This window comes from Orycteropus afer, unplaced genomic scaffold (assembly GCF_000298275.1).
Source record: "Orycteropus afer afer isolate SDZICR_OR568_19922 unplaced genomic scaffold, OryAfe1.0 scaffold00370, whole genome shotgun sequence".
Classification (NCBI taxonomy): domain Eukaryota; kingdom Metazoa; phylum Chordata; class Mammalia; order Tubulidentata; family Orycteropodidae; genus Orycteropus; species Orycteropus afer.
The window spans coordinates 1,040,764-1,067,382 of record NW_006921957.1 but is presented as its reverse complement, the minus strand read 5'-3'; the positions used below and the strand labels follow the sequence as shown (position 1 = coordinate 1,067,382).

At 52.9% G+C, this 26,619-nt stretch overlaps 1 protein-coding gene across 1 annotated transcript in view; it reads right to left on the bottom strand.

Annotated features, from left to right (window-relative positions):
- Positions 1–26,619, bottom strand: part of PTPRF (protein tyrosine phosphatase receptor type F) — an 86,966-nt gene that overhangs the window by 38,493 nt on the left and 21,854 nt on the right. Inside the window, exons 4-8 of the mRNA XM_007953048.2 lie at positions 22,584–22,772; positions 13,429–13,539; positions 3,429–3,698; positions 811–1,392; positions 445–581 (exon numbers count right to left, since the gene is read on the bottom strand). Of these exons, the coding sequence (XP_007951239.1) occupies positions 445–581; positions 811–1,392; positions 3,429–3,698; positions 13,429–13,539; positions 22,584–22,772 (1,289 nt within the window). The remainder of the gene's footprint in view (positions 1–444; positions 582–810; positions 1,393–3,428; positions 3,699–13,428; positions 13,540–22,583; positions 22,773–26,619) is intronic.

The following is a 26,619-nucleotide window of genomic DNA, read 5'->3' as shown; positions in this document are numbered from 1 at the left end:
CCCTGTGCATAAGCAGCCCTTCCTTCTCCCATGATTGTTCTCTCCAGGGTGTGTGTCTACTTGAGGTAAATGTTTAACTCACATGCCTGTACTTTGTTTCGTAGCCTAGCTTTTAAAAGAAGTGATGGTGCTACTGGCCCCAAAGATGGGGCCAACAGCACCACATGGACTATACAGTAGGCCCAAGGATGAACTTTAGGGCTATGCTGGTACCCATAAGCCCCAGAGCCTATGAGATCCAAGCACAGGCTCTAAAGACTTTGTCATCAGCACAGAACAGATTACAAAACCATGTAAGCCAAAAAGCCCCAAGAAGAAACCCTATGGGCTTTGCCCACACAAGCTACAGAAGTCCAGAAAAGCTTGCCTGGGAGAGCCCATCACAGACCCTTAGGGACCAAGAGGACCCCTTCCTCCCCTCTTTCCTCCCTGCCTGTTGCTCACCTGCTGGCCTTCGTCCTCTGCTGCCCAGTACACCAGCTCATACTTGATGATCCGCTCCTGAGGGGGCAGCAGCCACGAGAGCTGGATCCTGGTGTCAGACTCCGCCTCGGCCTGGAAGTCTGCAGGCTGGGCAGGCACTGCAACACCCCCACCCCAGGTATCATCAGTCTCACCACCCCACCTTGAGAGCAAGGGGCACCCAAGAGAAAAGGAGCAGGAGAAGGCAGGGACTTACCCTCACACCCTTGCCCTGCATCCCAGTGACAAAACACCTACTGACTCAGGGCCCTCATCTTCCCAGAGCCCCAAACCTCAGTCTTAATTCTGCCCTTAGCTGTGCAGTCACACTCACGAGTATGCACTCACCTCCCTGCTGCGTCTTAACTTGGATGTTGGGACTGGGGGGGCCGTCGCCCACAGCAGTGAAGGCAAGCACGCGCAGGCTGTAGGTGATGCCAGGCAACAGGCTGCCCACTGTGGTGAGGAGCCCTGCGTCTGTGTTGTGCTTGTGCCAGGCGCTCAGGGGGCGGCGGGAGTCTGGGGTATAGTAGACACGGTATCCCCGCACCAGGCCGTTGGGCTCCTCAGGCGGTTCCCACTGCACCAACATGGTGCTGGCGCTCAGCATACGTGCCTGTACTCGGCGTGGTGGGCTAGAGGGTGCCTGCTCGCCCGTGCGGGCCCGTACAGCCTCACTGGGAGGCCCTCGTCCAATGCTATTCACTGCCAGCACACGGAAGGCGTATTCTGAAAAAGGGCTGAGGCCCCCAATGCTGTAGCGGGTGGTAGCCACACCGTCTACCTCCTGGAAGGGGCCCTCTGTGCCCGCTGCACGGTACTGGATGCCATAGTAGGACACAGGCTCTGAGTTTCCAGAGTCCCAAGTCAGGGTGACGCTGGTAGCAGTGGTCTCTGTCACCAGAAGGTCAATCGGAGGCTTAGGCAGAGCTGGAGGCAAAGGAGAAGGCTCAGAGCTGCCCAAGATCATGACCCCAAGAACCAACCCTGCCTGTGGTGTGGTTCAGAGGTTGGCCAAGGCAAGTGTGGCTGACACTGACAGACCACCTTGAAGAATGGCCTGAAAAGCATGCAATGACCTCTGAGTATCTACCCATGCCACTTCTGGGACTCACTGGATCCTCACATTGGCCTAGTGACAACCAGGTACTTAACAAACAGGATCGAGGTGACATGACCTGCCCAGGGTCCCATATAGATGGAAAGCACACAGGACAGGGTGGCAGAGAGCTACCTGGGACGTTCAGTATACTCACTTGTTGGCAAACCTATATAGCAGGGCCAAATGAAGACATTTCTTAAGGGGCTGCTCTAGCTTTTTAAAATTTTGGTGAAAATACACATAATGTAACGTATACTCATTCAACAATTTCTACGCAGCCTGGCTTTTAAAAGAAGTGATGGTGCTATTAGCCCCAAAGATCCTGTAGCTTGGCTCACATGGAAGGTAGAGAAGTCCTAAGCATAGCCAGGACTTAATTCAGTAAGTAATTATCGAGTGCCTATCAGTAACAGAAAGTCCTTGAGTGGTGTGACCACTAGCAGAAAGGTTGGTGGTTCAAACCCACCCAGACGTTCCTCAGGAGACAGGTCTGGTGGTTTGCTTCCAAAAGACCACAGCCTTGAGAACCCCATGGAGCACTTCTACTCTGCACGCATAAGGTCGTCATGAATCAGAATTGACTTGATGGCAACTAACACCACTGGGTGCCAGGCATCAGACTAGACCCTGGAGATAAAAGGTTATAGATAGTCTGGCTCTCTGCTCTCAGGGAGTTTTTGTTCCAGGAACAGAGAGATTCATTAAATGAGTCAATAGTGATCATATACGAGGAGGGCAGGAGGAAGCAGGGCGCGATAGAGGAAAATATAGGAATCTCCCTGGACAAAGTGACCAGGGCAGGCCCCACCAGGCTGAGAACTGAGGAGTGAGATGTCTTGAGCAGTGGGGAGGGCTGGTGAGAACCAGAGCAAAAGCTAGACCAACCGAGTCAGTGTGGCCAGTGCACACAGAGGGAAAGGCCAAGCTGTCTGCATGAAGCACGAGGCTGGCCGCCTGCTTTCTCCTACAAGCAACATGGAGCCACTGAAAGGCATTAAGAAAGGGAGCGACATGACCCTGAGTCACATTTTTCAAGCATCACTTAAGTTGCAGAATGGAGGTGGATCAGAGGGAGGCAGAGCTGGAAGCAAGGCGACCAGAGAGGAATCCATTACACATGCGTACCTGTCCCCAGGGCTCTGGGCTAAGAGACAAGGATGAGACAGAAAATCCACTTTCCCTCGTGGCTACTATTTTATCACATCCTTCTTGCTCAGAGGCCGTTAAACCCAAAGAGTATGGTACTGCATAATGGTTAGAGGGGCAAGCTGGAAATCAGATCACCCAGGGTTCAAATCCCTGCTCCATCATTTACTCCTGTGTGACCTTGGGCAAGTAAGTAGCCTCTCTGTGCCTCAGTTCCCTCATGTGTAAAATGAGGACAGTAAATGCACCCATCTTCCAGGGCTCCATGAAGACTATACAAAATAATCTGTCCTTATTTAGCACAGCATCTGCCACCTAGGAATTCAATACACATTGTCTGCCACCTAGGAACTCAATACACATCAGCTATTCTTGGTGGTGCAAATGGTTAATACACTTAGCTGCTAACTGAAAGGTTAGGGGTTCAAGTCCACCTAGAGGTACCTCACACAAAAAATCTGACAATCTACTTCTGAAAAATCAGCCACTGAAAATGCTATAGAACACAGTTCTAAACACGTCAGGTTACTGTGAGTCAGAGTTGACTTGATGACAACTAGTTTTATGGCATTCTTACTAAGGCTATTAATAACCAAAACCACTCCCTCACCACTAAGGGCCAGTGGGACCTCAGAGCTGGGGCAATGAGAAGAGAATGCTGACCTCTCAGCCTTGCCTGTCCCCACAGCAGCCACGTTTGCCTGCCACAAGCACTGACCTTTCACTGTGACCTGAGCTGTGGCCTCAATCATGCCCAGTGAGGAAATGGCCACGCAGGTGTAGTTGGCGGAGCGTATGACGTTGCTGAGCTCCAGCACATTGCGGCCAACTGGCATCTCGTCCTCCTTGGTGAGCTCCTCAGCACCCATCATCCACTTCACATAGGGCATGGGCGCACCCACGGCAACGCATGTCAGGTTCACACTGCCACCCGGCATCACCTCCTGGCTGCTGGGAGGGATGGAGAAACGAGGAGCCACACGGCGCACTGCGGGAGGAGGGAGAGAGGCACTCATAGGCTAGGCAGGACACCCAGGGCACAGAAGGGCAGGGGCCCTCATCCAGGAGCCCCTCTTGTCAAAAGCCAACCCATGCCCAAAGACAAGAGGAGTAGAGTCCCAGGGCCCCGGTTTACCCTCTCCCTTCCCACTTTTGGGGCAGAAGTAGCTCCCACACTCAGGGACTGTCTGGAACGCAACGTCTTATTTTACTAGAGATCTTACAACCAAGCTCCCACTTCACAACCCAGGAAACTGAGGTCCGGTAAGGTCATGTCTGCCCAGAGTCACCCAGGGACTCTGTGCAAGGCCCAGGCCTCAAGTCTACACTCCAGGCCTGGTCAGGACCACACTCCAGGGTGCCTTCCAGTGCCCGCCCTGGCCCTCTTCCCATGTGTCTCCAGAGGAACTAGTGGGGGCACCAGTGAGAGAAACCCAAGCACTCTATGGTGGAGGTCCTTGAGAACATGGCTAGGGCAGGGCAGAGGGTCACTCTGGGCATGACATGGCCACATTCTCTAAGGTCACTGCCTCTTCCTCCAGGCCTGAGAAGAAGAGATGAGGGGAAGTGACATGACCGCCTGCCTGGGCCTTAGCCATGCTCCAAGCTCAACTTGGGAACCCAAGAGAAGGGGGCTGACCCCAAGGAGAGTGGCTGGGTGGGGACAATGGGCCAGGGCAGGCCAGGGACATGGTCCGCGGGCAGGATGGGCATGATAATGGCAGTAACATGATGAGGGCGCTGACAGCTCTCTGCGCCGATGAACAAGGGGCTCAAGGGGAAGGGCGGCTGTGCCTGGCCATGGCCTCTGGCCTTAGGCTTTCCTGGTCAGAAGCTGTTCTGAGCTTCTCAGTCCAGGGGTGCAGCCTGGAACCACCTCCTGAAAGTTGCAAGCTTGGCACAGACATTCAGAGCATGCAGAGGGAGGGAAGGCAGGCGAGACCTAGCCATGGGGAGACATGCTCAGCATGCAGACAGCATGCAACTGATGGGCAGAAGCCAGGGTACGTCCCCCACAGGCACCCGTACAGACAGGGCCAGAAACGCAGGCAATGAAGCCAAGTGACCAGAGGGCACTACTGAGAACACTGGTCACTGAGGACCCTTGCTGGGGAGCCAGGGCATGCAAAGGACCCACGGCACAATGTCAGGAGTACCTCCACTGTCAGTATCACACTCTGCTGCTCAAACAAATCAGAACCAGAGGCAACGGCAGAGATCACCTGGTCCAACCTCTGACCTCTCCAGCAAAGGTAACAAAGTAGAGGCTCAGAGACCAGACACCCAGAAAGTCACCCGGTCCTGTTAATACCACTGCCCAACGTATCTTACAAACCCATTCATTTTGTTCCAAACTCCGTGGGCATCTGCTATCACCAAAGTCCAAGCCATCATCATCTTTCACTGGATCACTACAGTAAGTTTTTCATTGGTCTTTCTGCCTTGTCATCCTTCATGCTCCCTGCTCCTGTTAACTGGCCCTCCACACACAGTTGGCACAAATCTGACCATATCATTTTCCTGTTTAAAACTGCTGTATGGTTCCCAATGCCTTAGGGAAGAGCTCAAGCTGCTCAGTCCAACATCTAAGACCCCATCTTACTTATGCCCCATCTTGCTATGAGTGCTCCAGACAGAACTAAAACACTGGCAGTCCCTGAGTGTGCCAGGCATGACCAATGTCATGGACTGGGTCTACTTCCATGTGTTCAGCCGTGATAGCAAGGTATCTCATAGACATCAAATGTTGTTGCCTTCTACTAGAACCAGTACCCCTATTTTCTTAGGGGAACACCATCTCTCTTCCCATTTTGTCTGTGGGGCATGTGACCCAGATCTGACAAACAGCAGCCTTGAGAAATTTGCAAAAGCTATTAGAAAAGCAACTTTCTCTCTCTACTCAGGTGGCTAGGTTGGAAGATGAAAGCTTGGTGTGGCTGGGGACCACCTTTACCAATATGCAGGAGAACCTGCTTGAGAACAAAGAAGTCAGTGCCAAGGAGAGCAGAGCTAAGAGACGGAGACAGACAGGTGCCTGACCAGACTGTATAAATATCTGTACCCAGCCCTGCCCGACGCCAAACGTACTTCTACATTTTTCAGTTTTGTAAGACAAGAGTTTCCTTGTTTGGCTGAAGCTGGTATAAATTGGGTTTCTATGTTTGCTTTAATGCTGGGAGACTATGACAAATGATGGCAGCACATCACAGGCAGAAGGTTCCATGTGGCAGAGAGAGGGGGTCCTGGAGGCATGGCTGGCAAAAGGAAGCTACAACAAAGAGTACCTCTGGACACCTCCCACCCCAAAATGGCACAAGGGTGATGTCAGAGGGCACAGACAGATATGGAACCCAGCCTGATGGTATGGGAACTTCCTGGGCTCCAGGGCTGGGTCCAAGGGGTGGTGATGGGAGAAGAGGCATAGGCAGGCAGGTCTGTTTGCAGATCAGGCCCAGGCCTGCCCTGAAGGGAGAGTATGGCACAACCCTGGCTCTAGAAGAAAGGCTGAGGGGAGCAGCCTTAACTGACCAAGTCTTTCCTGCAGTCTGAGCCAGGGGCTGCCACAGGTCCTCATTTGTGAGCCTCAAAACACATCTGAGGAAGGGAAACCACTCTTGAGCACTTAATGTGTGCAAGAGGTTTTATGGGTGTAGACGTTATCTTCCAATTAGACCAGGGAATTTATTTAATACTGATCTTTAAGTGATATGCCCAAATTCATATACGCTGTTAAGAGTAGGTCTATGGGATGAAAAACTCTTGTCCTTTTGTGAACCCTGGTTGACAGGCTCTAGAGAGAAGCTACTGCATTAGCCAAGGCTGGCAGATGAGAAGGCTGCTCCAGTTGGCATAAGGATAGGACTTCGAGAGCCTTTGCCGAGGAGGTCACTGGCTGCAAGTTTGACCCTGGTAAACGGTGGAATCTGGGGGCCTGACTGGGTCCTTGGATGCCAGAACAAAGATCCCTAGCAGAAGTGGGTCCTGGGCCAGTAAACCTTGGACCTTATCCTAACCAGCCCAGAACGTGACTGACTACTAAACAGTCCCTAGAGGACAGGGTCTTCAGGCTAAGATGCAGACCTCATGAACCAGTCCTGGAGGTTACATTAATCCCCTGGGTCATCATTTCCAAAAGCCTCAAACTTCACCCAACATAAAAAATAAAAGTATAGGTCCTTCAGAGAACTCACTCCTGCAGAGTTTGGGAGGGAAGATATGACCCAGTGAGCATCTCTAACCAGGCTAGCCCTCTATCCAAGGCTCCTAGGCACCCCACCCTTCACTCCTTCACAAGGACACTGGGCTTCAGCCACTTCCAAGGAGTCCTAGGGCCAAAGAGGGCTTCCTGAATGTCCATATCCTTCATGGCAGGGGTAGGGAGAGCCAACTTCCTGGTTTTCCAAGTGCCAGTGGGGCCCTGCCTCTCTGACTGCCCAGCCAGCCGCCCCCATCCTCACACCCAAGAATGGCTAGTGGCTGCCTGCAGCAGCCTTGCTGTCCTTCCGCTGTGGTCACAGACACAAGGCCTCCAAAAGGAACAAGACTTGCCCTGAACTGTATATTGACAGAAGGAGCGGCGGGGAAGGGAAAAGTGAAAGTGGGAAAGATGCATTTAGGGTCTAATCTTGGGTTCCAACAATGCCAGTCTATTACCGTTCCCTGTGCATCCTCAGTGCTGACATTTTATAGACAATTTCTAAAACAGGGCCCTGCCATTTCTGGATTATATTTCAGCTGTAACTTTTAAGTCTAATTATTTGCACTGACAACCCCCTATAATGGGGCAGCGCAGTGCCCGGAGGCATCAGCATTCAGCAGAGTGACAGCCTAATCGCAGGGAGAGGCAGCCCCGCAATCTGCATTCACTCACGGAAATTTCTCTGATGAAAATAACACAACATTAAGGAGGGGAGAAGGGGCAGGATCCACTGTATCAAGATAAAATAACTCTTTAATAAATAACCTTGTGGCTGCCGCAGAACAGTAATTAGATGCTGGCGCACCCGGCACAGTTTTAAGTAAAGCTGGAAAAATGTAAGATGTAATTATCAGCGCCAAACGAATTACCAGCCCGGCAAATCCCCCCAGAATATTTAGAAACTCATTTCTGCCTTCCCGTTAAATATTTGTGTACGTGCTTATTTTTGGTGGGACCACAGGGGGAGGGGGTAAGGAGAAAGGACAAGGGACCAAGAGGGTGGGGGAAGGGGCAGGGAGGAAGTAGCTGCAGGCTGGGCTCAGTCTCTGCTGATAGCTGTTTTCTGAACGCCCAGCAGATCTGCCCTGTCAGCGAAACAGTGAAACCAAAATGCCCCTGAGCCTCCGAGTGCATATGGAAGGCTACTCAGGGCTGATATCTGAGCTGCGGCCGCAGCCCTCCTCCTGACTAACTCTGCTCCCTCTTGGAGGAAACTCAAGCCAAAGAGGCAGACGCACAGGGGACCAGGAGCTTCTGCTCAGTGGATGGTGAGCCTCCTCTTGTCCATACAGAACACACGACACAAGAATGACTGCTAGAGCCTGCTGCTGGAGACAGCATTGAAGGTTAGGGGCTAGCCCCATGGGCGGGCTGAGAATTGAGTCCCATATGGAGATTCTGGAATGGGCCTGAGGTAAGTCAAAGCCTTTCCCAATCTTGGGCCCCATCCTGGCTTCCACAGCCTCAGTATTTCTTCCTTAGAGAATGGACCTCACTAAGCCACAAACGCCCAGCTATCACCCCAAGTGTGAGCTCCTTGGGTGTAAAGACCCAGCAACTTGCACATGGCTGAAGAAATGTTAGCTGCTGGCTGGCCAAATAAATGTCATCCTTAGGCAGACATGGGGGGCTCAGGCAGAAGTGCCTGGGGTGGGGGGAAGACATTTAATGTGGATCTGGCTGGAAAGGAAAAAGACAACACTGTAGGAAACTTACTCAGTGAGCCAAGATGACCCCACCCAACCTGGGCCAGGACACCAAGCTTCTCTGAGGCAGATCTAGGTTGGCTGCCCCATCTTGGTGGGAATCCCTGGTGCCTCAAGGACCAGATGGAAATTGCAGGACTTTTGTCCTTTGTGGCAGGATCTGAAGGGGACAGCCCACTCTAGCCTTTATCCTTTGTCCCAGTTGTTGCAGCTAAGCTTAGGGGCAAATGTGGATTTTAGGAGAAGAGGGGACAGAGGAAGGCTCCACAGGTACACATAAGCTCTTACATCCCCCTCTGACTGCAACCACTCCTGAGTTCCACCTGCAGCCTGGGCACACAGGTGGGGTGCCATTTCATGCCATGCACCATGCCCATCCCCCTGCACCAGCAAGGGAGCCCCTAGAGGGACATGCAGACATGTAGTGCATCAGGGACAGAAACATGCAGGACGAGGGTCTGCCCACCCACCCCTGGTCCTGCCCGCCTGCTGGCCCTGCCAGTGGAGAGCAGAGCCCAGCTGATAGGCAGGCATGGCTGGATTGAGCCTGAGGGAGCTGCCTGAGCCCGCTGGTCCCTGCTGACGGGAGCATCCCATCGACGGGCAGACTGTAGATGGATAAGAAGTGAAAAGGACCAACCTTCTCGCTGATCTGAGAGATGAGAGTTTGGGTTGATGGCAGAGTGCGATGAGGATGAGGAGGGAATAAAAAAAAGACAAGGAGAAACACAGAGAGAGTAAAAACAGGCCAACCTTCAACTGCCCACACAGCACGGAAACGAGACAAGACTCCTGTGCCCCCACGCACACACACATGCACACAGGTGCGCATGGACCACGCTGCTCACGAAAGACTCAGGACTCATGGAGGACATGGTGGACGGGTGGGTACCACAGCAGGTCCCAGGGACACCAAGGCCAGTGGAGGGGTGGAAGTGGGGCATGGCAGGCCCTCATGCCTCACACGCACCCCACAACTAGAATAGGCCCATGGAACTGGGCTCTGGCATCAGGGTCCACCCAGCCCACAAACCCACCAAAGTACATGAGCCACTAGAACCCCACCACCTTGAGGACACCCCATGCTCAAAAGCACCAAAGTCTGAGGGCACGTCTGGGACCTGTGGGGAGGAGAAAAGTTGGGAAGACACCACCCTAGTTTCAGACACCACTGCAGCCCAGTAGTCAGGTCCCTGCAGAGAAGGGGGAAGGCTGGTGGCCCTGGTGCAGGTAAGCCAGGCTTTGTGGAGGGTGGGGCACTGCCCTGGCCCCTAGCAGCTATGCACCCTGAGAGCTGGAGGAGAGAGACGCTGTGAATAGAAGGAGAGAATGAGTCACTCGGGAAGGGAGTCAGATGGTGACGGAGAAAGAGCCTGGTCCACCCCAGCATGCCTGGGCCTGCCAGACTGTGGGTGGAGCTGCGGGCAACAGTGAGCAAAGTTAGAAGTAACCGGATGATCCATCCCCCTGGATAACGCTATCATGACAGCAGCGGCAGCTACTCTCATATGCCTGGGGGCTGGAGCTTTATACTTTGTCCCATGCAATGCAGCAACCACAGGGCCTCCAAAAGGCAGCAGAAGCCTTGAAAGTCTGGGGGGGACAAAGGTGGGGTGTTGGGGTAGGCAGTGAAGCTTAGTCTGAGGAAGAGACAGGCATCAGGGCCAATGAGCAAGAGAGAGGAGAGTCAGAGATAGATGAAGACCCAAGCCAGTGGGAGGCCACAGATACAGAGCAGTGTTCTCACCAGGGCAACTTCCCCTCGGACATGGGGCAATGTCTGGGGACATTTTTGGTTCTCGTGACTGGAGGTGCTACTGGCATTCAGTAGGTTAGGGATGCTGCTAAATACTTAAAAAATGCACAGGACATCCCCCTATGACAGAGACTTATCCAGTCCAAACTGTCCTTGTGCTGAGGTTGAGAAATCCTGGCCTAGAGTCCATCCCAATCTGGATGCTGAGGCCCAGGCCCAGGCCCAGACAGAGTTGAAGACCAACAGTCTCAACCACATGGGGCACAGAGGTAGAGGAACAGGAGCCTGTTAAAAAGAAGCCTCAAAGCTGCTGGGAGATGGGCAGGACCTAGGCCCCAAAATAGGCCTGGTATCTGGGACTATCTCCATGGGTTCTCTGTCCATAGGAGCTTCAGGATACAGAGCTGGTGGCCAGCATGGCAGAGGCTGCCCCAGAGAAACCATGACTGCAAAGGCCCAGCCCGAGCTGGGGCTGATGGGCCCTCAGTCTGCTGGGGGCAGAAGGCTTTTGCCAGGTCTGAGGAAGGTAGGGACACCAGAGGAAAGCGTTTCAGGTAGCAGGGTTTTCCCTGTCTAGAAAACTTGTCAGCAGGTCCTATCCTGGGGCCATAAGGCAGGCTACTCCCAGTAAACTGGAGCAGGCGTAGGTTCAAGTGGGGCCTGGATATGAGGTAGGTCCTAGAAATGGAACCCTGGGACTACAGACATCAAGATCCACAGGAATGTGACTGTGTATTCCTGTGTGTGTGTGTGTGTGTGTGTGTGTGTGTGAGCGCATGCAAGTATATCAACAAAGGCTAAGTTGGAATAGCTTATTTTAGAGCCTGTGGTAAGTGGGACGACTGGAATGGAAAGAACCACCACATTCTCTGTCAAAAACGCTTATGGGAATGGAGCTAGAAAGGTAGTTCAGAAGATCTGGTGGAGTGAGGGTGGGCCATGGCAGGAGCCAGTTGAGTCTTGCCTGAGCATGGCCATGTATAGACAGTGTGGGCCCATAAACGGGGTGCTTCCAGGGGCTAGAGGTAAGATCACCCCAGTCAGGAGCCCAGCTTTAGCTACAGCAGCTGGGCTCAGTTCATTTCCAAAGTCCCATTGCTCCTCCATCTTCCAGGCTAAGGCCAGCATGACGGTGACTTCGAAGAAGGTTGTCCAGGCAAGATGACTACACAGGGGTCCATCCACACTGGCTCTGGGCCTTCTCTGCCTCGGCGTCACCTCCTGCAGCTCCTCCCCAGGACACATGGCCATACAACTGTGCCCACGTAACTGACAGTGCTCCCACCCCACTGGCTCTGCCATGCCTCTCCTCTGCCCGGTGTAGCCACAGTGAGCAAAGGGCTTCCTTGCTCCAGGAATTCCAGCCTATTGGAAGGAATACTCAGTTGAGAGAGCACAGTGTTTGGAATGGTCTGGGTAGGGAGAAAGAAGCCTTTGTGAAAAGGGTCACTTCAGCTGCTCCTCTCTCGGAGGGACCCATCAGTCCCATGTCCCCGTATCAGAAGTCTGCCTGGAGCTGTGCAGGGGTGAAGGCAGTGCTGTTGTCAACTCTGCTTATCTTGGCTATGTTGGTGGTTCTCAGGCTCCTGGCTGCCCTGCTCTAATGCTGTTCCTAAGACAAGACCTCAGTCAGGTCAGCTAAGCCTCAATGAGTAGGGGACTAGATTGCAATGAGGGTGGTGAGGACAGCCCATTCCATGCCCCTAACTACAGTGAAGCACTGTTCACTGTCTCTGGAGCACAACTTGCCCATCACAAATAGCCCCCTGCAGCTTGATTAGTCACCAAATGGGCGGGAAGATTCTTGAGGCCTCTCTGCAACCACTTTGAGCACCTGACATTTAGTAGGCCCTCATTAACTATATGGTGACCGACTGCCTAATTCTCTTCGCCTTGTCGGACTGAGCATGTCAGATCACATGGCCCTAAAGCACGGGACAGACCACTACTTTCCCTGCCCCCTGCCCTGTGCTCTGCCTGTGCAGACCAAACAGCTCGCAAAGGGTGCACCAAGCACTTAGCGTGATGAAATCATCGCTACAAGGAAGCCACATCCACTTTCTACCCATCCCCTGAGTACAGACAGTTTAACTTTTAATGATGCCATCTGTGCAGGAGGGCGAGGAGAGGGGGGCATGGGCTGAGTCCTCTCAATCTCCCAGGGCTTCTCTTGGGCACCATGCATACCAGACACAGTGTGTTCTTAGGAAAGGGCAAGGTGGCCAGCTTCACGTGTCCTTGGGCTGTGAGCAGAGCAGAGACTGGACCTCTCAAAACAGTCCCCAGGCCTTCCCTGCTGGGTACCTAGATTTGTGAAAAGTGCATGATCCACTTAGTCCCAAATAGTGAAACTTGGAACATAGTAGCTGCTCACCCAAGACAATGTACGCTGTGGGGGCTCATAGCTGCCTCAGCCTGACCTCCTTACACAAGGGTCCCGTCTGGTGACAGAACACAGTTGGAGCCTCCAGGTAGGCATGGCCTGAGGGCAGGCTCACCTGGCCAGGTCCATTTCCGAGGCCTGGCCATCACCTGGCCAGGTCCATTTCCGAGGCCTGGCCACCCTGAAGCCCAGAGCTAGCGTAATACTGAAGGCCACTCTCCTGGGGAAGAAAGGCAGGACAGAGTTGAGGAAGACTAGGCCAGGAGTGCACGTTTATATACAAGCATGTGTGCCTGTGCACACATACACACACACACACACACACACATTCACTGTGACCTCTGCTCAGAAGGCTCTCAATTCTCGTGGGGCTCTGGGCCCATGTGGCAGGACCTACAAGAGACGCAAATGCTCCCAGGAGTGGCTGTTTCCCGAGAGGCCTGCAGGAAAGGAAGGCAAAGTAGTGGCGGACACTACTTTGCACTGGAGCCTGTTTGCCTGCCCAGTGGGAGGTGTTGCTGCTGCTATTGCTGCTGCAGAACGAAACAGGAAAAAAGAGAGACTGGACCTATTGTGGACCCCCTGCACGTCCACACCAAGGGCTCCTGGCAGCATGCCCACTAGGTGTAGCACAGCTCCATGGTGACAGAGGCCAGGTACTGCCTGAGTCCTTACCTCGCACATACAGGTTTGCAGGGGCCGAGTAGCGTGTGCCTGCAGAGTTGGTTGCCACACACTCGTACTTGCCTTGATCCGATTCTTCGCTGCTCTCAATCTGTAAGGCACCTGTGGGGACACAGAAGCAAAGGTCAGGCACAGCCTGGGTTTGGTGTTGCCTAGGACATTGGGGGGGGGTTGTCTTGGAAGTATTTGAGGCTTCTGTTCATCAGACGTTGCAGTACGTCCATGGCCATACCCTGGCTCCAGTGCTGCTTCTGCAAAGTTCTCCCTGATGAGCCCAGCGGCCCTCTGGCTGGAATAAGGGTTGAGCTCTGGAGTCCAATCCCCACCCCCAACCCCACTGAGCATCCACCACCCAGCACTGGAGCCTGTTTGCCAAAGAACATCCCCATAAGTGCTCCACAGGCCAGCCAGGCACCACCGAGCCAGGTGTGGGAGTAGCCTGTAGACTTGCTGGTCTGGGGTTCTCAAGTATACAATGCCCTCTTCGGGCAAGAGCCTGAGAATCTGCCACCCACCCTAATTCCACAGGAAGGAAAGGGCTTACTCTAGGGCCTCACAGCCTCTGCTCAAGCACCCATCCTCCCTCCCACCCCATGGGCCCCACCCATTCCGGCTTCTCTCCTCTGCCTGGTCCTGCTAAAGTGCTTCGACCCACCACTGCTCCTGCATAATTCAGGAGGCTAATGGGAGCTCCCACTCGGGCCAGCGCCCTGAGGGGCTGCTCTGGCCGCAGACGGACAGACAGGAGCCAGGACTGGGGGGGGGCAGGCAGCAGAAAAGGACCCCCACAGAGAGTAGAAGAAACGATTTGGCTACCCCCCACCCCCAGCAATAAACACTTGAATACACTGCTTGCAAGAGCACGCTGGGCAAAGCTGTCTGTGACAATAACACCTCCAGGCACAGGCAACGCTCCCATCTCTGGAACAACCAGACAATCACACCCACACAGGACAGTCCAACTGACAGTTAATAACCCCCACAGGACACGGTCTAACAGAAAACCACCTCCTGCACAGAACAGCCCAAGTGACCCAGCAGCCCCCACCCCACCCAGGGCACAAGCTGAATGACATTACACCCACACAGGACACAGACAGAACCTGCCGGGCCCCACTGGACTGGCCAGGACAAGAACCACAGGAAGAGTTCCAAGTATAACCCAGGCCCAGAGGAGGGGTCTGAGTTCTAGCCTCTGTACCTCCTGACGTCCCTCTTCCATCATCCAAACCCAGGGCAGCAGGAAGGGCTACAAACACCCAGGGCTGGGACCCAGACACAGGCGAGAGGGGATGCCCACCCAGACTTGGTCCTGATACAGAGGACAAGAGGATAGTTGTCTCCATGGTCCTGGGTCAGCCACAGTCCTGTGATCCCAGGACCTTCTCCAAAGGTCAACAGAGATCCAGCCTCCCCCCCTCCCCGAGATTATCAGGGCATTAGAGCCCACTGCACATACCAAATACCCATCTCCTGACAGAATAGCCCTGATGGGTACCCAACAGGTCATGTTTATGGGATGGATGGACGTTGTTACAGAAAATGTTCATTCAGATGGGGAGGGATCAGGCCACTGGCTGGCGGGGGCAGCATTAAGTCTAGTGCAGCTGGGAGGTGAAGGGAGACGTGGTAGCTTGTGCCACAGACCAGGAGTAGGGAGTAGTGTCTGGGTGGGATCCCTGCCTGTGGGAGGAGGAGACTTCCCAGTGCTGAAAGCCTAGACTGGTTAGGGGACTCAACGCAGACCCTGCCTTGTGCCTATCTGTACACAGAAACCCAAAATTCTGGAACCAAAACCAAGATCCAGCAGCAGGGGCAGCAAAGAGTTAGAGCAGGCTAGCAGGTAGGCAGGGGCTCCAGAGAGCTGAAGGGAGGAGGGAGACTTGGCCTCTGGGGAAGACAGGTAAGGTACCCCACAGCAAGGCACCTGGACCTCCCACCCCTGATTTCATCCCAAGACTGCCCTGACTCTGACCTCTGAGAGTCTAGATCTGCTCAAGGACTCTCAGAAAGGTAGGGAGAAAATGATGTGAAAAAATGCAACCATTTTACAGGGTGTCTGCTTTATGCCAGATATTGTACAAGTTTTATTCTAATTCTCCTAGCCCTAGGAGGTAGATGTCCTAGCTCCAATTTTAAAAGGAGGAAACATTTCTGGGAGATGATTATGTTTTTGAAAGTCACACAAGTGTTAAGTTAGACTTGAACTCAGTTCCTTTAATGAGTCCAGACTGATCTTTTAATGCTAGGCTACAGGGCCTCCTGCATGAGCACTCAGGGGCGACACAGCCTGGTGAGGACTCCAAGCTGGCAGGTTAGGTGGTCGAGTTATTCATGGCCCTGTTTAGACCCCTGCTGCCATCCCAGCATCTACACTAACATCTTTACTGAACTGTCCTCTACTCTCTGATGGACTGCAGGGATGTAAGGAACAACCCTGATTCTACTGTGTTGTTAGCTGCTCCCAAACTGGCCCCCGACTCATGGCAATCCCATGTACAACAGGATTAGACTATTGTATCCACAGGATCTACCCTAGCTGGTTTTCAGAAGTAGATCACCAGGCCTTTCTCCCTAGCCCATCTTAGTCTAGAAATTCTGTGAAACCTGTTCAGCATCATAGCAACACTCAAGCCTCCAGTGACAGATGGGTGGTGGTGGCTGTGCTGGAGGTACACTGGCCAGGAACTGAACCCAGGTCTCCTTCAGGGAAGGTGAGAATTGTACCACTGAGTCACCACTACCTTCTGATTCTACTATAAGGCCAGGACATTAAAAGGGAAGTCAAGTAATAATTGAGATTCCCAAGAAAAAGGAGGCCCTCAAAAGGAAAAACATGGCTTGGGTCATGCTTACCCACGTCACAGACCTTCCACCTATGGCCAGCCTTGGGGACCTGGGCTTGCTTTCACTGTGGGAGCTATTATGTGCCCCTCTGTGGCGCTGGCCTAGAAGGCCTGGGCAGTAGGGTTTGCCATCTCCAAGGCTGGGCTCAGCCGAGTATCTCCACAAGTCAGACTTGCAATGGATGAGTTCACAGGAGGGAATGACTGAGTGGATGTGTGTGTGGCTGGCGGTGTTGGGTGGGGCCGGAGCTGGAGATGAGGAAGCCAGAGAGGTCAGGATGGGGATGGGGAAGGTGACGGACTGGACGGGATGGAGTGGTGGTGACAGCAGTGGTGTGGCGTGGCGTGGCGTGGCGTGGCGAGATGCACGGACAGCATTCTTACCTCTGATTGGTGAACCACCTGGCGAGGTAATTTGAATGCAAATAAGATCAGAGAGAAGCATTAGTACAAAAGGAAAGAAAGCCACACAAAGCCAAATCAGATAAAATAAAACACAAGAAAGGGCCTTAAATATACGGAAAAACTGAGGCCTGAGTTAGGCTGACACAAGTGATGTGGGAGCAAGCACCAGGCTGGGTGTGGGTGAAGCTGTGTCCCCCAGGTCACTGGCACTGCTCTGAAGAGGGAGGAAGTGAAGGGGGACCAGCAGGGCTGGGCGTGACAAGAATCAGGAAGGTGAATAAGGCTTCCTGCAGAGCCCACTGGCTGGGGCCAATGGAAAAGGAAGAAAAGAGGAGCAATACCACCCTCCAGGACTGTCCAAATTCCAAAGGTGGCTAAGAGTCCAAATCAAAGCACTTACCAAACGAACCCAGGGTGTTTAAGCAGGCAGAAGAAAGGGCTGAAAGGGGTCTTGCCAAAGGCTTCCACCAGGTCAGGTCTCCCACAGACAAACAGACCAGCCCTGGTAGGACTCAGGGTCAATCAACTCATAACCCAGTGGCAGACTCCCTGCAAAGCCCACTTGGCTCTGCCAAAAAACATCCAACTACTGAACTCCGTGCAACCTGACTGGTGAAAGCCAGAGGCTAGAGTGTACCCCTTGCTGGTTCAGTGCCTTGCAATCTTGGGAATCAGCAGCCAAGAGGGTCAGACCCACACCCTCCAAATCTCCGGTCCAAAGTTGTTAGGAAGTCTAAACAGGCCCTTCCCGACAAGTACCTCCTCTAAGGTTGCATTCAAGATCCCCTACTCAACATCGCCTCATCCAGAGGCGGGAGGAGCCTGGGGGTCCATGTTCAGCTTTATCTACCTGCCCCCCTCTGCCCACTTCTGGGTGGTAGAAGTCTGTGAAGACACAAACATTTATCACCATCTCATAGAACCTGACAATACTGGTCAGTGGGGAACTGCCCATCTCTGTGCCCAAAGGAGGAAACAGGTTGAAAAACACTAAGTGACTTGCCCAATGCCCAAGGTCACACAATTATAAGTAACAAGGCAGGATTTGACCAGATCTGTCTGGTTCTAAGACTCATAGTCTTCCTACTGAACAATGTTGCCCTGTAGAAGAGGCTGGGGAGAAGTCAGGGGGCAGCTGTTGGGGCCAAGTGTGTGTGTTTAATGGGTCGCACAGGATTACTAGGGAAAAATCATCACACTGATTCTCCAAGTGTGGTGCAGGGGAAGTCCCTCAGACCCTTTCTGAGGGTCCACACGGTCAAAAGTATTATCATAATAATACTAAGACATTACTCGCCTTTTTGGCTCTCATTTTGAGTATACAGTGGAGTCTTCTAGAGGCTACAGACCATGTGATATTGCAAGACTGAACACAGAAGCAGATATGAGAATCCAGCTGTCTTCCATTAAGCCCCAAATTAAAGAGATTTCCAAAAGTGTAAAATAATGCCATTCTTCTAACTAAATGATTTGTTCTAGAAAATATAATTATTTTGTAGTAAAAAATGTTACTTATGTTAACATATAATGGGTTTTACAGTTACTTTTAAAGGAATTATTAGTTAGTATTTAAAATATTTTCAGTCTTAGTATCTAATCAAGTAAATACTCATAGATATATAACCCACACAAACCAAAGCACATTGAGGTCCTGAATTTTTAAAATTTGAAGTCCTCAGACCAAGATCTATTCCTGGGGTTCAGGCCAGGGCCTGGGGAAGGGGTGGCAGTGTAAACAGTCCAGGATTGGGATCTTGGCTTCTGGCCTCAGCTCTTTCAAAACCTAACCTGCTGCATGTTAAGTCTTTGGACCTCTTGAAACAGTAATTTCCCCACCAAACTGAGAATAATTTGTCTTTTCTGTTTCACAAAGCAGTATGGAGGCTGAAGGGGACCTGGAGCTGCACTCATGCTCCTGAGAAGTACCAGTGCACAAAGGTCAAGGGAAATTGTGATCAAGCACTGACAGTGTGCCCTCCTGCAGGGAGCCACTAACGGGGAGCTGAGTGAGGTAGGGCGGGGGCAGGGGCTCAAGTCCTCAGGTTTGTCCATAGAGACTCTCTGTCATCTCTCTAGGTCTCATCCTCTGGGGCCAGTGGCTTCCCGCGGCAGCCAGATACCAGGTACTCTTCTTAAAACCCTTCTGTCTCGATTCCAGTGTCCTGGGGGATATGAAAGAAGACTACTCTTCTGGGTGATAATACTACTACTCTTCTGGGTGAGTATGTGCACACAGTGAGATAGGCTGTCCTCTATGGTGATGGGGATGTGGCTCTCTCACTCAGGGGCTAGACATCCAGCCATTGGGATGAGGGGAATGCGGGATCACAAGACGTTTCCTCAGGGCCCTATTGAGGATTGGTAGAGTCTGAGGGCCCACAGTTTCCCTTGGAATCCAGCAGGGGCGCCCAACCCTCCTTAAGGGTCAGCCTCTGCTCACTGCTCTTAGAGGCTATCTCCTCCTTGTAACTTAAATTCATTCTCTTCAAGCCTGCCCCTATTCCTCCTGGGCCCACCCTGGGTCTTCAAATTCTCCAAGAGTCATGTGTGGTGGCAGCATGTCACTTCTAGTGAGGCAAGTGGCTGTTAAGGAGACCTCACACCTGGGCTGCACATGCTGCTGGCTGCCCTCCTGCCTTGCTCCTGCTTTGGAGCCAAGCTCTGGTTAGCTGTTCTGTGGCTCAGGACACAGAACGCCTGAGGTCTGGAGAGAACAGAGCTGTGGAGCTTCAGGGCCCTGGTGGGATCCAGCTGCTTCTCACGCCCCGAGGGTCCAAGCGTGTGATGCTAGAAGCCTCTGGGTGACCTCACAGGATTGCCCCCAGGCTCTGATCTCCACGTGTGACCCTAGGCGACTCCCTTAACTCAGCTGTAAAGTGGGCATGATAGTCACAGCCTGTCCTACTTCACGGGGTTGCAGGAGAAGCAACTGCAACAAAAAGCGAGAAAGCACTTTGTAAACTGTCGGTGATGCGTAAACGGTAAAGGTCCCTGTAAACAGCCAAGTGCCTGGGGCCTGATTCCACTCCGTGAAGGGATGTCCCTGCAAAATGTGCACAAAAGAAACAGTGCCAGCCCCCTTCTAAATGGCCATGGGATGGAAACATGGGTCAGGGGCCAGAGTTCTGCCCATCACTGCAGAGCTGGGATAACTAAGGTCCCTAAGGTGCCTTCCCAAATAACTAAGGTGCCATCTGGCTTCATCCCAGGAGCTGGACCCTGCAGGAGCTGGCCCAGGACCCTTAGGTCACAGCTTCCACACAGGAAAGGTCAAATAAGGAAGTAAGTCTTTGGACCTGAAAAGCAGGAGAAGAAGTGGCCATTTGTCTACGGAGACAAGGTCCAAAGCTTGCAGGGTCATGTTCATGGAATCATTCATTCAACAAGGGCTCAGAGACACCTGTTCTGTAGCCAGGCTTGTTCTGGACCCTGCAGGGGGACTGCAGAGAGGAATCAAACTCAGCAGAATGGCAGCAGGGGGCTGGGAGGTGGGCGAGACTGGGGTCAGTGTGGCTAGTGCACTGGGGGGCAAGGGACAGGGGCAAGGGATGAGAGCAACTTCATCTACTATAGGCCAGGCATTAAACTAAAGCTTTTACTTGCCATTATCTCACTTAATCCTTACTATTAACTTCTTTTTATAGATAAGAAAACTGAAGCTCAGATAACTTAAATAACTTAGCCAAGGCTACAGAGCTAGTAAGTGGTGCAGCCCCGATCCAATGAGATAAAGCTGGAGACGTGAGCAGGGGAAGATCAAGAAGGATTCTGTGTGCCTTGCTCTGGAGTGTGTGCTTGACTGTGTCGGCAATGAGACGCCACTGAGGTTGTCAGAGCAAGGGCGAGACACAGCAGATAACTCCGACAACTGCTGAGGACGGACTCAGGGGAGAGACCATAGGCAGGGTCTCCTGGGATATGGCTGCAGCAGTGGAAAGAGATAGGTGGACCGATCTGAGAGATGTGGGTGATACATCAAGAGGACCCGGTTCTCTATTAGAGAAGGATCAGGGTATCTCTCAGATTTCAGGCTGGGGAAATGGGGGACAGTGTTGCCACTTAGTGAAAGAGTGCATGTAAGAGAAAGGCACAGCTGTTTTGGAAGATCACCCCCATATCATAGCTAAGGTGACGTCCACAGGCAGATTTCTGGGTCCAGAGCTCAGGCAAGATGTCTGGGCTGGAGAGACAAAATTAGGAGTTGCTGGTATGCAGGTAAGCGAAGCTACAGGAGTGGATGAGCTCGCCCAGGAAAGTAGAGTGTGACAGTGGAGCCAGGGTAAGGGTCACTGGCTCCCCGTATGAAGGGACGAGCAAAGACAGAAAGCGGCAATCAGGGAAGCAGCAGGGAAGTCAGGAGAGGGCAGGGCTCTGGAAACCCAGGAAAAGAGGGAGTGGTCAAGAAGGAGGGAGGGATGCCCAATGCTGCTGAGCTGTCAAGGCGGGTAAGGCCTCAGTAGCATTAGAGGAGCCAGGGCGGGAAGTGGCCTACAGGGCAGTGAATGGGTGGCACAGGGCCGGGCTCAGAGTGAGCACTACATAAATACTTGATGAAGAAACGCACACAACGGCGTGCCTTCCCAGAACTGCTGCCACTTATGGTCAATGGTGTTCTGGGGAGGAGTCCAGGCCTGCAGGGAGGACTGTCTGCCTGCTTAAGGAGCTGCCTGAGGGATCTATGAGGAAATGCAGAGGAGCTAAACATTGCCGGCTGCTGTGTGGGGCTGGGCATCGGCCGCAAATGCTGCCTGCCGGACAGTTTCCTGCCTTGATTATGGCTGTTTTAATTAACTGTGCTATAGCTGCCTCCATCTTGTTGAGTTTTAATTAAATTAAATGAGCTAACACTTCATGGGCTGTCTCAGGCGACTATGGCTAGGGCCAGAATCCTACCCCAGCTGGGCGGCTCATCTCTCCCTCCTCCCCCTAGGCACTGCTGGGGCGTTTGCCTGGCAGGAGTTGGTGGGGAGAGGTTGGCACCCCAAGGAGTGGTAGGGGTATCTCTGGAGCCTGTGGTGGCCATGTCATTTTCTCTCTCGTGGTGTTGACATGGGGTGGACAGCAGGGGCTCGGGCCAGTGCTGGCCATCATGTCCAAGGCCCACCACCCCACAGCTGGCAAGAGATCTCTGGAACAAGGTCTGCTGGTCCAGCCTGTGCTGGTGGCAGATGCAGAGTGCAAATGAGCCGATTCTGAGCCTCCTTTCCTGCCCGCTCTGTTCCCACAAAAACTGAATCAATTATCCTGGCGGGAGCCTTGTGAGCAGATCGATCAATGGGGTGACACCTCCTGCAGCCCTGTTCCTAGGACTCCAAGCTGGCTCGACTGAGATATCCAAAGGAGACCAGGTGGCTCTAGTGGCCAAGGGATGGGCCACAGTCACCTTGCTTGGTAGTGATTCTCCCTGGCTCCAGGCCCCCAAGGTCCAGCCCTCTGAAGGCTGATGAATGAGGCATCTTTGATCTCTTTTCCCAGCTAAGCTCTGCTGTCTGGAGAAGTGAAGACAAGTACCATTCAGAACCCCTCTCAGGGCAGGGTGGAGGATAAACATCCATAGCACACCTTTGCAGAGCCCAAGGCCATACTGGACATGCCACAGATGCTGCAAGGAGCAGGACTGGCCCAAAGGCTGGAGTCTGCCAATCTGGGGATGGTAAAGGCACTGCTGATGACCAGCCCGTGCCACCATGCTCTCCTCCCTAAACCAGGTGTACCTATACCAAGATCCAGCCCACCCAACTGGCTGCCCTCTGCTCAGCCTCAAAGCCTCAGCCCAGGCTGAGGCCACCCATGACTCCCCAGGCACCTAGGGACAAGAGGGAAGACTGCACTGAGTTCTGGCCAGACAGCTTTCTTGACATCCCTGTGGCCCCTTGACTGCCACCCTCTCCTTACCTGAACGTAGCTGCTTGATGCGGCCGTTGCTGGTGGCGGGGTCCACTGGAAGGAAGTCCTTGAACCAAGAGATCTCAGGGTCTGGGTTCCCACCTGCTGCACATAGCATGGTGGCTGTGCGTGCCTTCTCCACCACCTTCAGCTGTGGCCCCATGTCGATGGAGGGGAACCCGGGGGGCAACTGCTCCTCTGCAGACAAAGACCAGATGTGTGAATTAGAGTTGGCTCTGCCTCCATGTTAGGACCCCTCTCTAGGCAGCTTCCCATGCTGACTTCTAAACGTGAAGCCTGCACAGATGTGAGGACACAGAGCCCTGAGTCCCACTGCCCAGGCCTGCTCTCTTGCAGGGCCTGGGGGATGCAGGTGGCCCAGGAAGTTTCCAGATCTGAGAAACAATGCCTCAGACTGAAGGCATCACCACTTATCTCTAGGCCCTGAGGAAGAGGAGGACTGATGCTTTCTCTGCTGGCCACAGAAAAAAGAACTACAGGGATGCTAGGGTGTGAGGAGCCCATAGTTCATGTGGCATCAATAGCCACGACTTGGGCAGAAGGCCTTATGCTGTCCCATCTTCACTCCCCGGTTTGCACAGTGTCCCCTCTACTCTGTCATTTAGCCTTTAGCTTCACCCTACAGCACAGCCCCAGATTAAAGCCCAGAATCTGGCCCTGACCCTCTACCCCTGGTCCTCATCTTGACCTATTTTCCACTGAGCACTCATTCTGACTCACTCAGTCCTGACTGGTGCCACAGTGAGACCTGGGGACCACATCTGAGCATGTGGAGGCTAGGAAATAAAGGAATTCTTGGAGGACATGGAAGTTGATGCAGGAAGGCAAAACTCCTCTGTGGTGGCCTTCTCCCAGGTTTGGGCTCATGAAGGACTCGCCTCCATGAGGGCAACAGCAACAGACACTAGGGGCACAGCTCTCTCTCACCACATATGGACTCCATACCAGCCTAAGAGGGTGGGAGAACCAAGAACGCCTACTCCTCAGCTCCTAGAAACACGAGGTAAAGGGGTTGGGAGGATAGGCTCTGGCCCAGTGCAGCCCAAAGAAGGGCTTCTATCTCCAATACTAACTAGCCCTGTGGCCTCTAAGTTGCTTATCCTCTCTGTGTCTCCATTTTCATCTGTACAATAGGGTACGAGTACCTACTTTGCAAAGCTAGCTGTTGTGAGGACATGTGACAACGCATGTAAAAGGCACTGGAGAGTGTCTGACACAGAATCTGTGCCTAATAAATATTGTTGTTGTTGTTGTTGTTATGTGCCGTCGAGTCGGCCCCGACTCATAGCGACCCCTCCTTGGGTTTCCGAGGCAGTATCACTACGGAAGTAGGATTGCCCAACCTTCCTTCCGAGGAGTGGCTGGTGGGTTTGAACCGCCAGCCGTCTGGTTAGCAGGCAAGTGTCTTAGCCACTATGCTACCAGAGCTCCTTAATAAATATTAGCTGATGTTATTATAACTAGTAAGGGCTGAGCCACCAGAGCGGACAGGTATTGAGACCAAGGTCCAGGGCTACCCCTTCCCATCCTGGGCTAGTTAGTTGAGAGGGCCACCCTTACACCCCAATCCCAGGTGGCCACTTCCCCACCAAGACCAAACCACAAGTGAATGCAAGGCACACCCAACTGGGAAAAGGGGAACATTTTGTCCTTTGTCAATCATCTGAAGGGAGAGCTGGGCTCCACAGTGGAGGATGCCAAGAGGCTAGCACCACTCCGCATTTCTCTCCTACACACCCAGTACAAGATGTGTGCGTGGGAACACTTGCTGAGGTCAGGTTCCTATGCCAGGGGAAAAGCATGTGGCATCCTCAGAAAGAAAAAAAGTAAAGGCTTCAGAGAGCCAGTCTTCTCTGGAGACTCTGAGAGACCCAAGGGGACTGGCTTGGGGGAAGAAGGTAAATGAGGAAGCCAGAGGAACCTCAACAGACAACGCCAAGATGTCCCTCATTTGCTGCCAGACCCCAAGGGAAGTCGGCCAAGGCTCCTGCTGTCAGCAGGCAAGCCAAGGGACTGTATTTCTGCTAAAGGGGCGTGGGTATCTCAGGGCCAGGGAACAGTAAGACTCCCAGCATGGCTTCACCTCCCTATCCCTCCCAGTAGCTGGCAGCACATTTCCCCAGGCGCAGCCCTATAAATTCTGGATGTAAACCCAGCATCTCTTTGGCTGTAAATATGATCACACAGCATCCTGACTTTTAGCTCTGATTTTTAAAAGGAAAATATTAAACAGTGGCAAGAAAAAGGAAGATGGAAATGAAGCAAGACTTGGGGATATATGGAGCAGTGGAATCATTTCCTTTCACCCTGCTGCTACTTGCTTTCACAAGAAGACTGTCCTACCTGCCTCCCCAACAGCTTGGGGACACTCACAGATGCAAGAGCCATTCTAGCCTACCAGGGCAAGTCTATCTCTTTCCATATCTCCATCCTATCTGCTCAGCACTCCTGAGCAATGGTTATGGACATCCAGGGCCTGCTCATTGAGCAGGGCACTTCAATGGAGTCCGGGAGTCAACTGGCCCCTCATCCTACCCACAAGGTACTGATCAAGGAGAATGAAGTACAAATGTCTGCAGCCCTGTGTCCCAAGAATCTACTCTGGATTCCTGACACAGGGAAGGTCTTTGGGATTTATGCCAAATTAAGGACAATTAATTTTCCTCCCTCAATTATCGTGCCCTCAATGGCTCCGTCCTTGGCTCAAATCATCCCTCAGGCACCATCGCCAGAACCTAAGCCAGCATGTGTTAAGAGCTGTCCATAAAACAGTAGGACCCAAAAGCCAATCCCTTGTGCCAACTAGGCTTCTAGGCAGAACTCAGAAGACTGCTGCTATGCCACCTCAGGGAGGAGAAGTGTGTCTCACAGGAGGACTCCAGTCCCTCAGTAATGACCCACTATGGTCTCTTCCTTCTATTCCCTCTGGGGAGCCTCCAGCACATTCAAATTCAGCCAAGGACAGCAGCCGTGTACTGACGCCTGCCGTGTGTCTGGCCGACATGAATGCCGGGCACACTGATGTAAACTGGACCCCTCTACTAGGCTGGCACACTTACCCCTTTCACAATCCTCTCCAAGTACGCATGGTTGCCTGAAGCACTCAGGCTAAGGGCCCAGGACCAATCCCCCAGGCTGATGTCACATGATGACACCAAACCCATCACAACTGGGAACACTGCAGCCGTATCTGAGAAATAATAGGTTCCATTGATAGAGTGTTTACATTACAAGCACTGTGCAAATGGTTAAGTGCTTGACTACTAGCTGCAAGGTTGGCACTTTGAACCAACTCAGAGGTGCCTCAGAAGTAAGGCCTGGTGATCTCCTTCCCAAAGGTCACAGCTTTGAAAACACTGTGGAATTCTCCTCTGCAAACATGGGGTCGCCATGAGTCAGAACTGACTGGTTGGCAACTGACAACAGCCACAGCATTAAGATGTTTTACAAAATGACTTAATCTTTACTAAAACCCTATGAGGTATGAAGGCTATGAGAGATGAAGAAACCTAATCAAGGTCACAGGGCTGAACCGCAGCTGGGGCTGGGATGAGACCTGGTGGAAAGTTCCCAGACCTAGCTCTCTAGGTCAGCGTGAAACACCGGCACCTGGCAGGGTTGGGGCCCTGGAGTTCAGGGAGGGCGTGGTGGGCAGGAGGAGGTAAAGAGCATCCCAAGGAGAACTGAGCAACAATCCAGGGCATCCCTTAATTTGCCCCTCCTCCAATACCAGGCCCTCAGCAGGCTCCTGGGCTCAGCAGCTCCATCCACCTCTACTGCAGACCCCCTGCACATGCTGCTGCTTTTGTATTTACTGCAAAAGGAACCTGAATGCTCCCCACTTGTGCACACCCGTGGACATGCACCCACATTCCAACACCGGAAACACTGGTCACACCAAGGCCCTTCACGACAGTCCTGAGGACCAAGGAGCTGCCAGAGAAAGGGAAAGGGCCCCGCCCCCTGCAGGCCAGCAGGTAACTATGGCAACGGGGGAGCGGTTGGCGCCGTGGTGGAAGAGCTG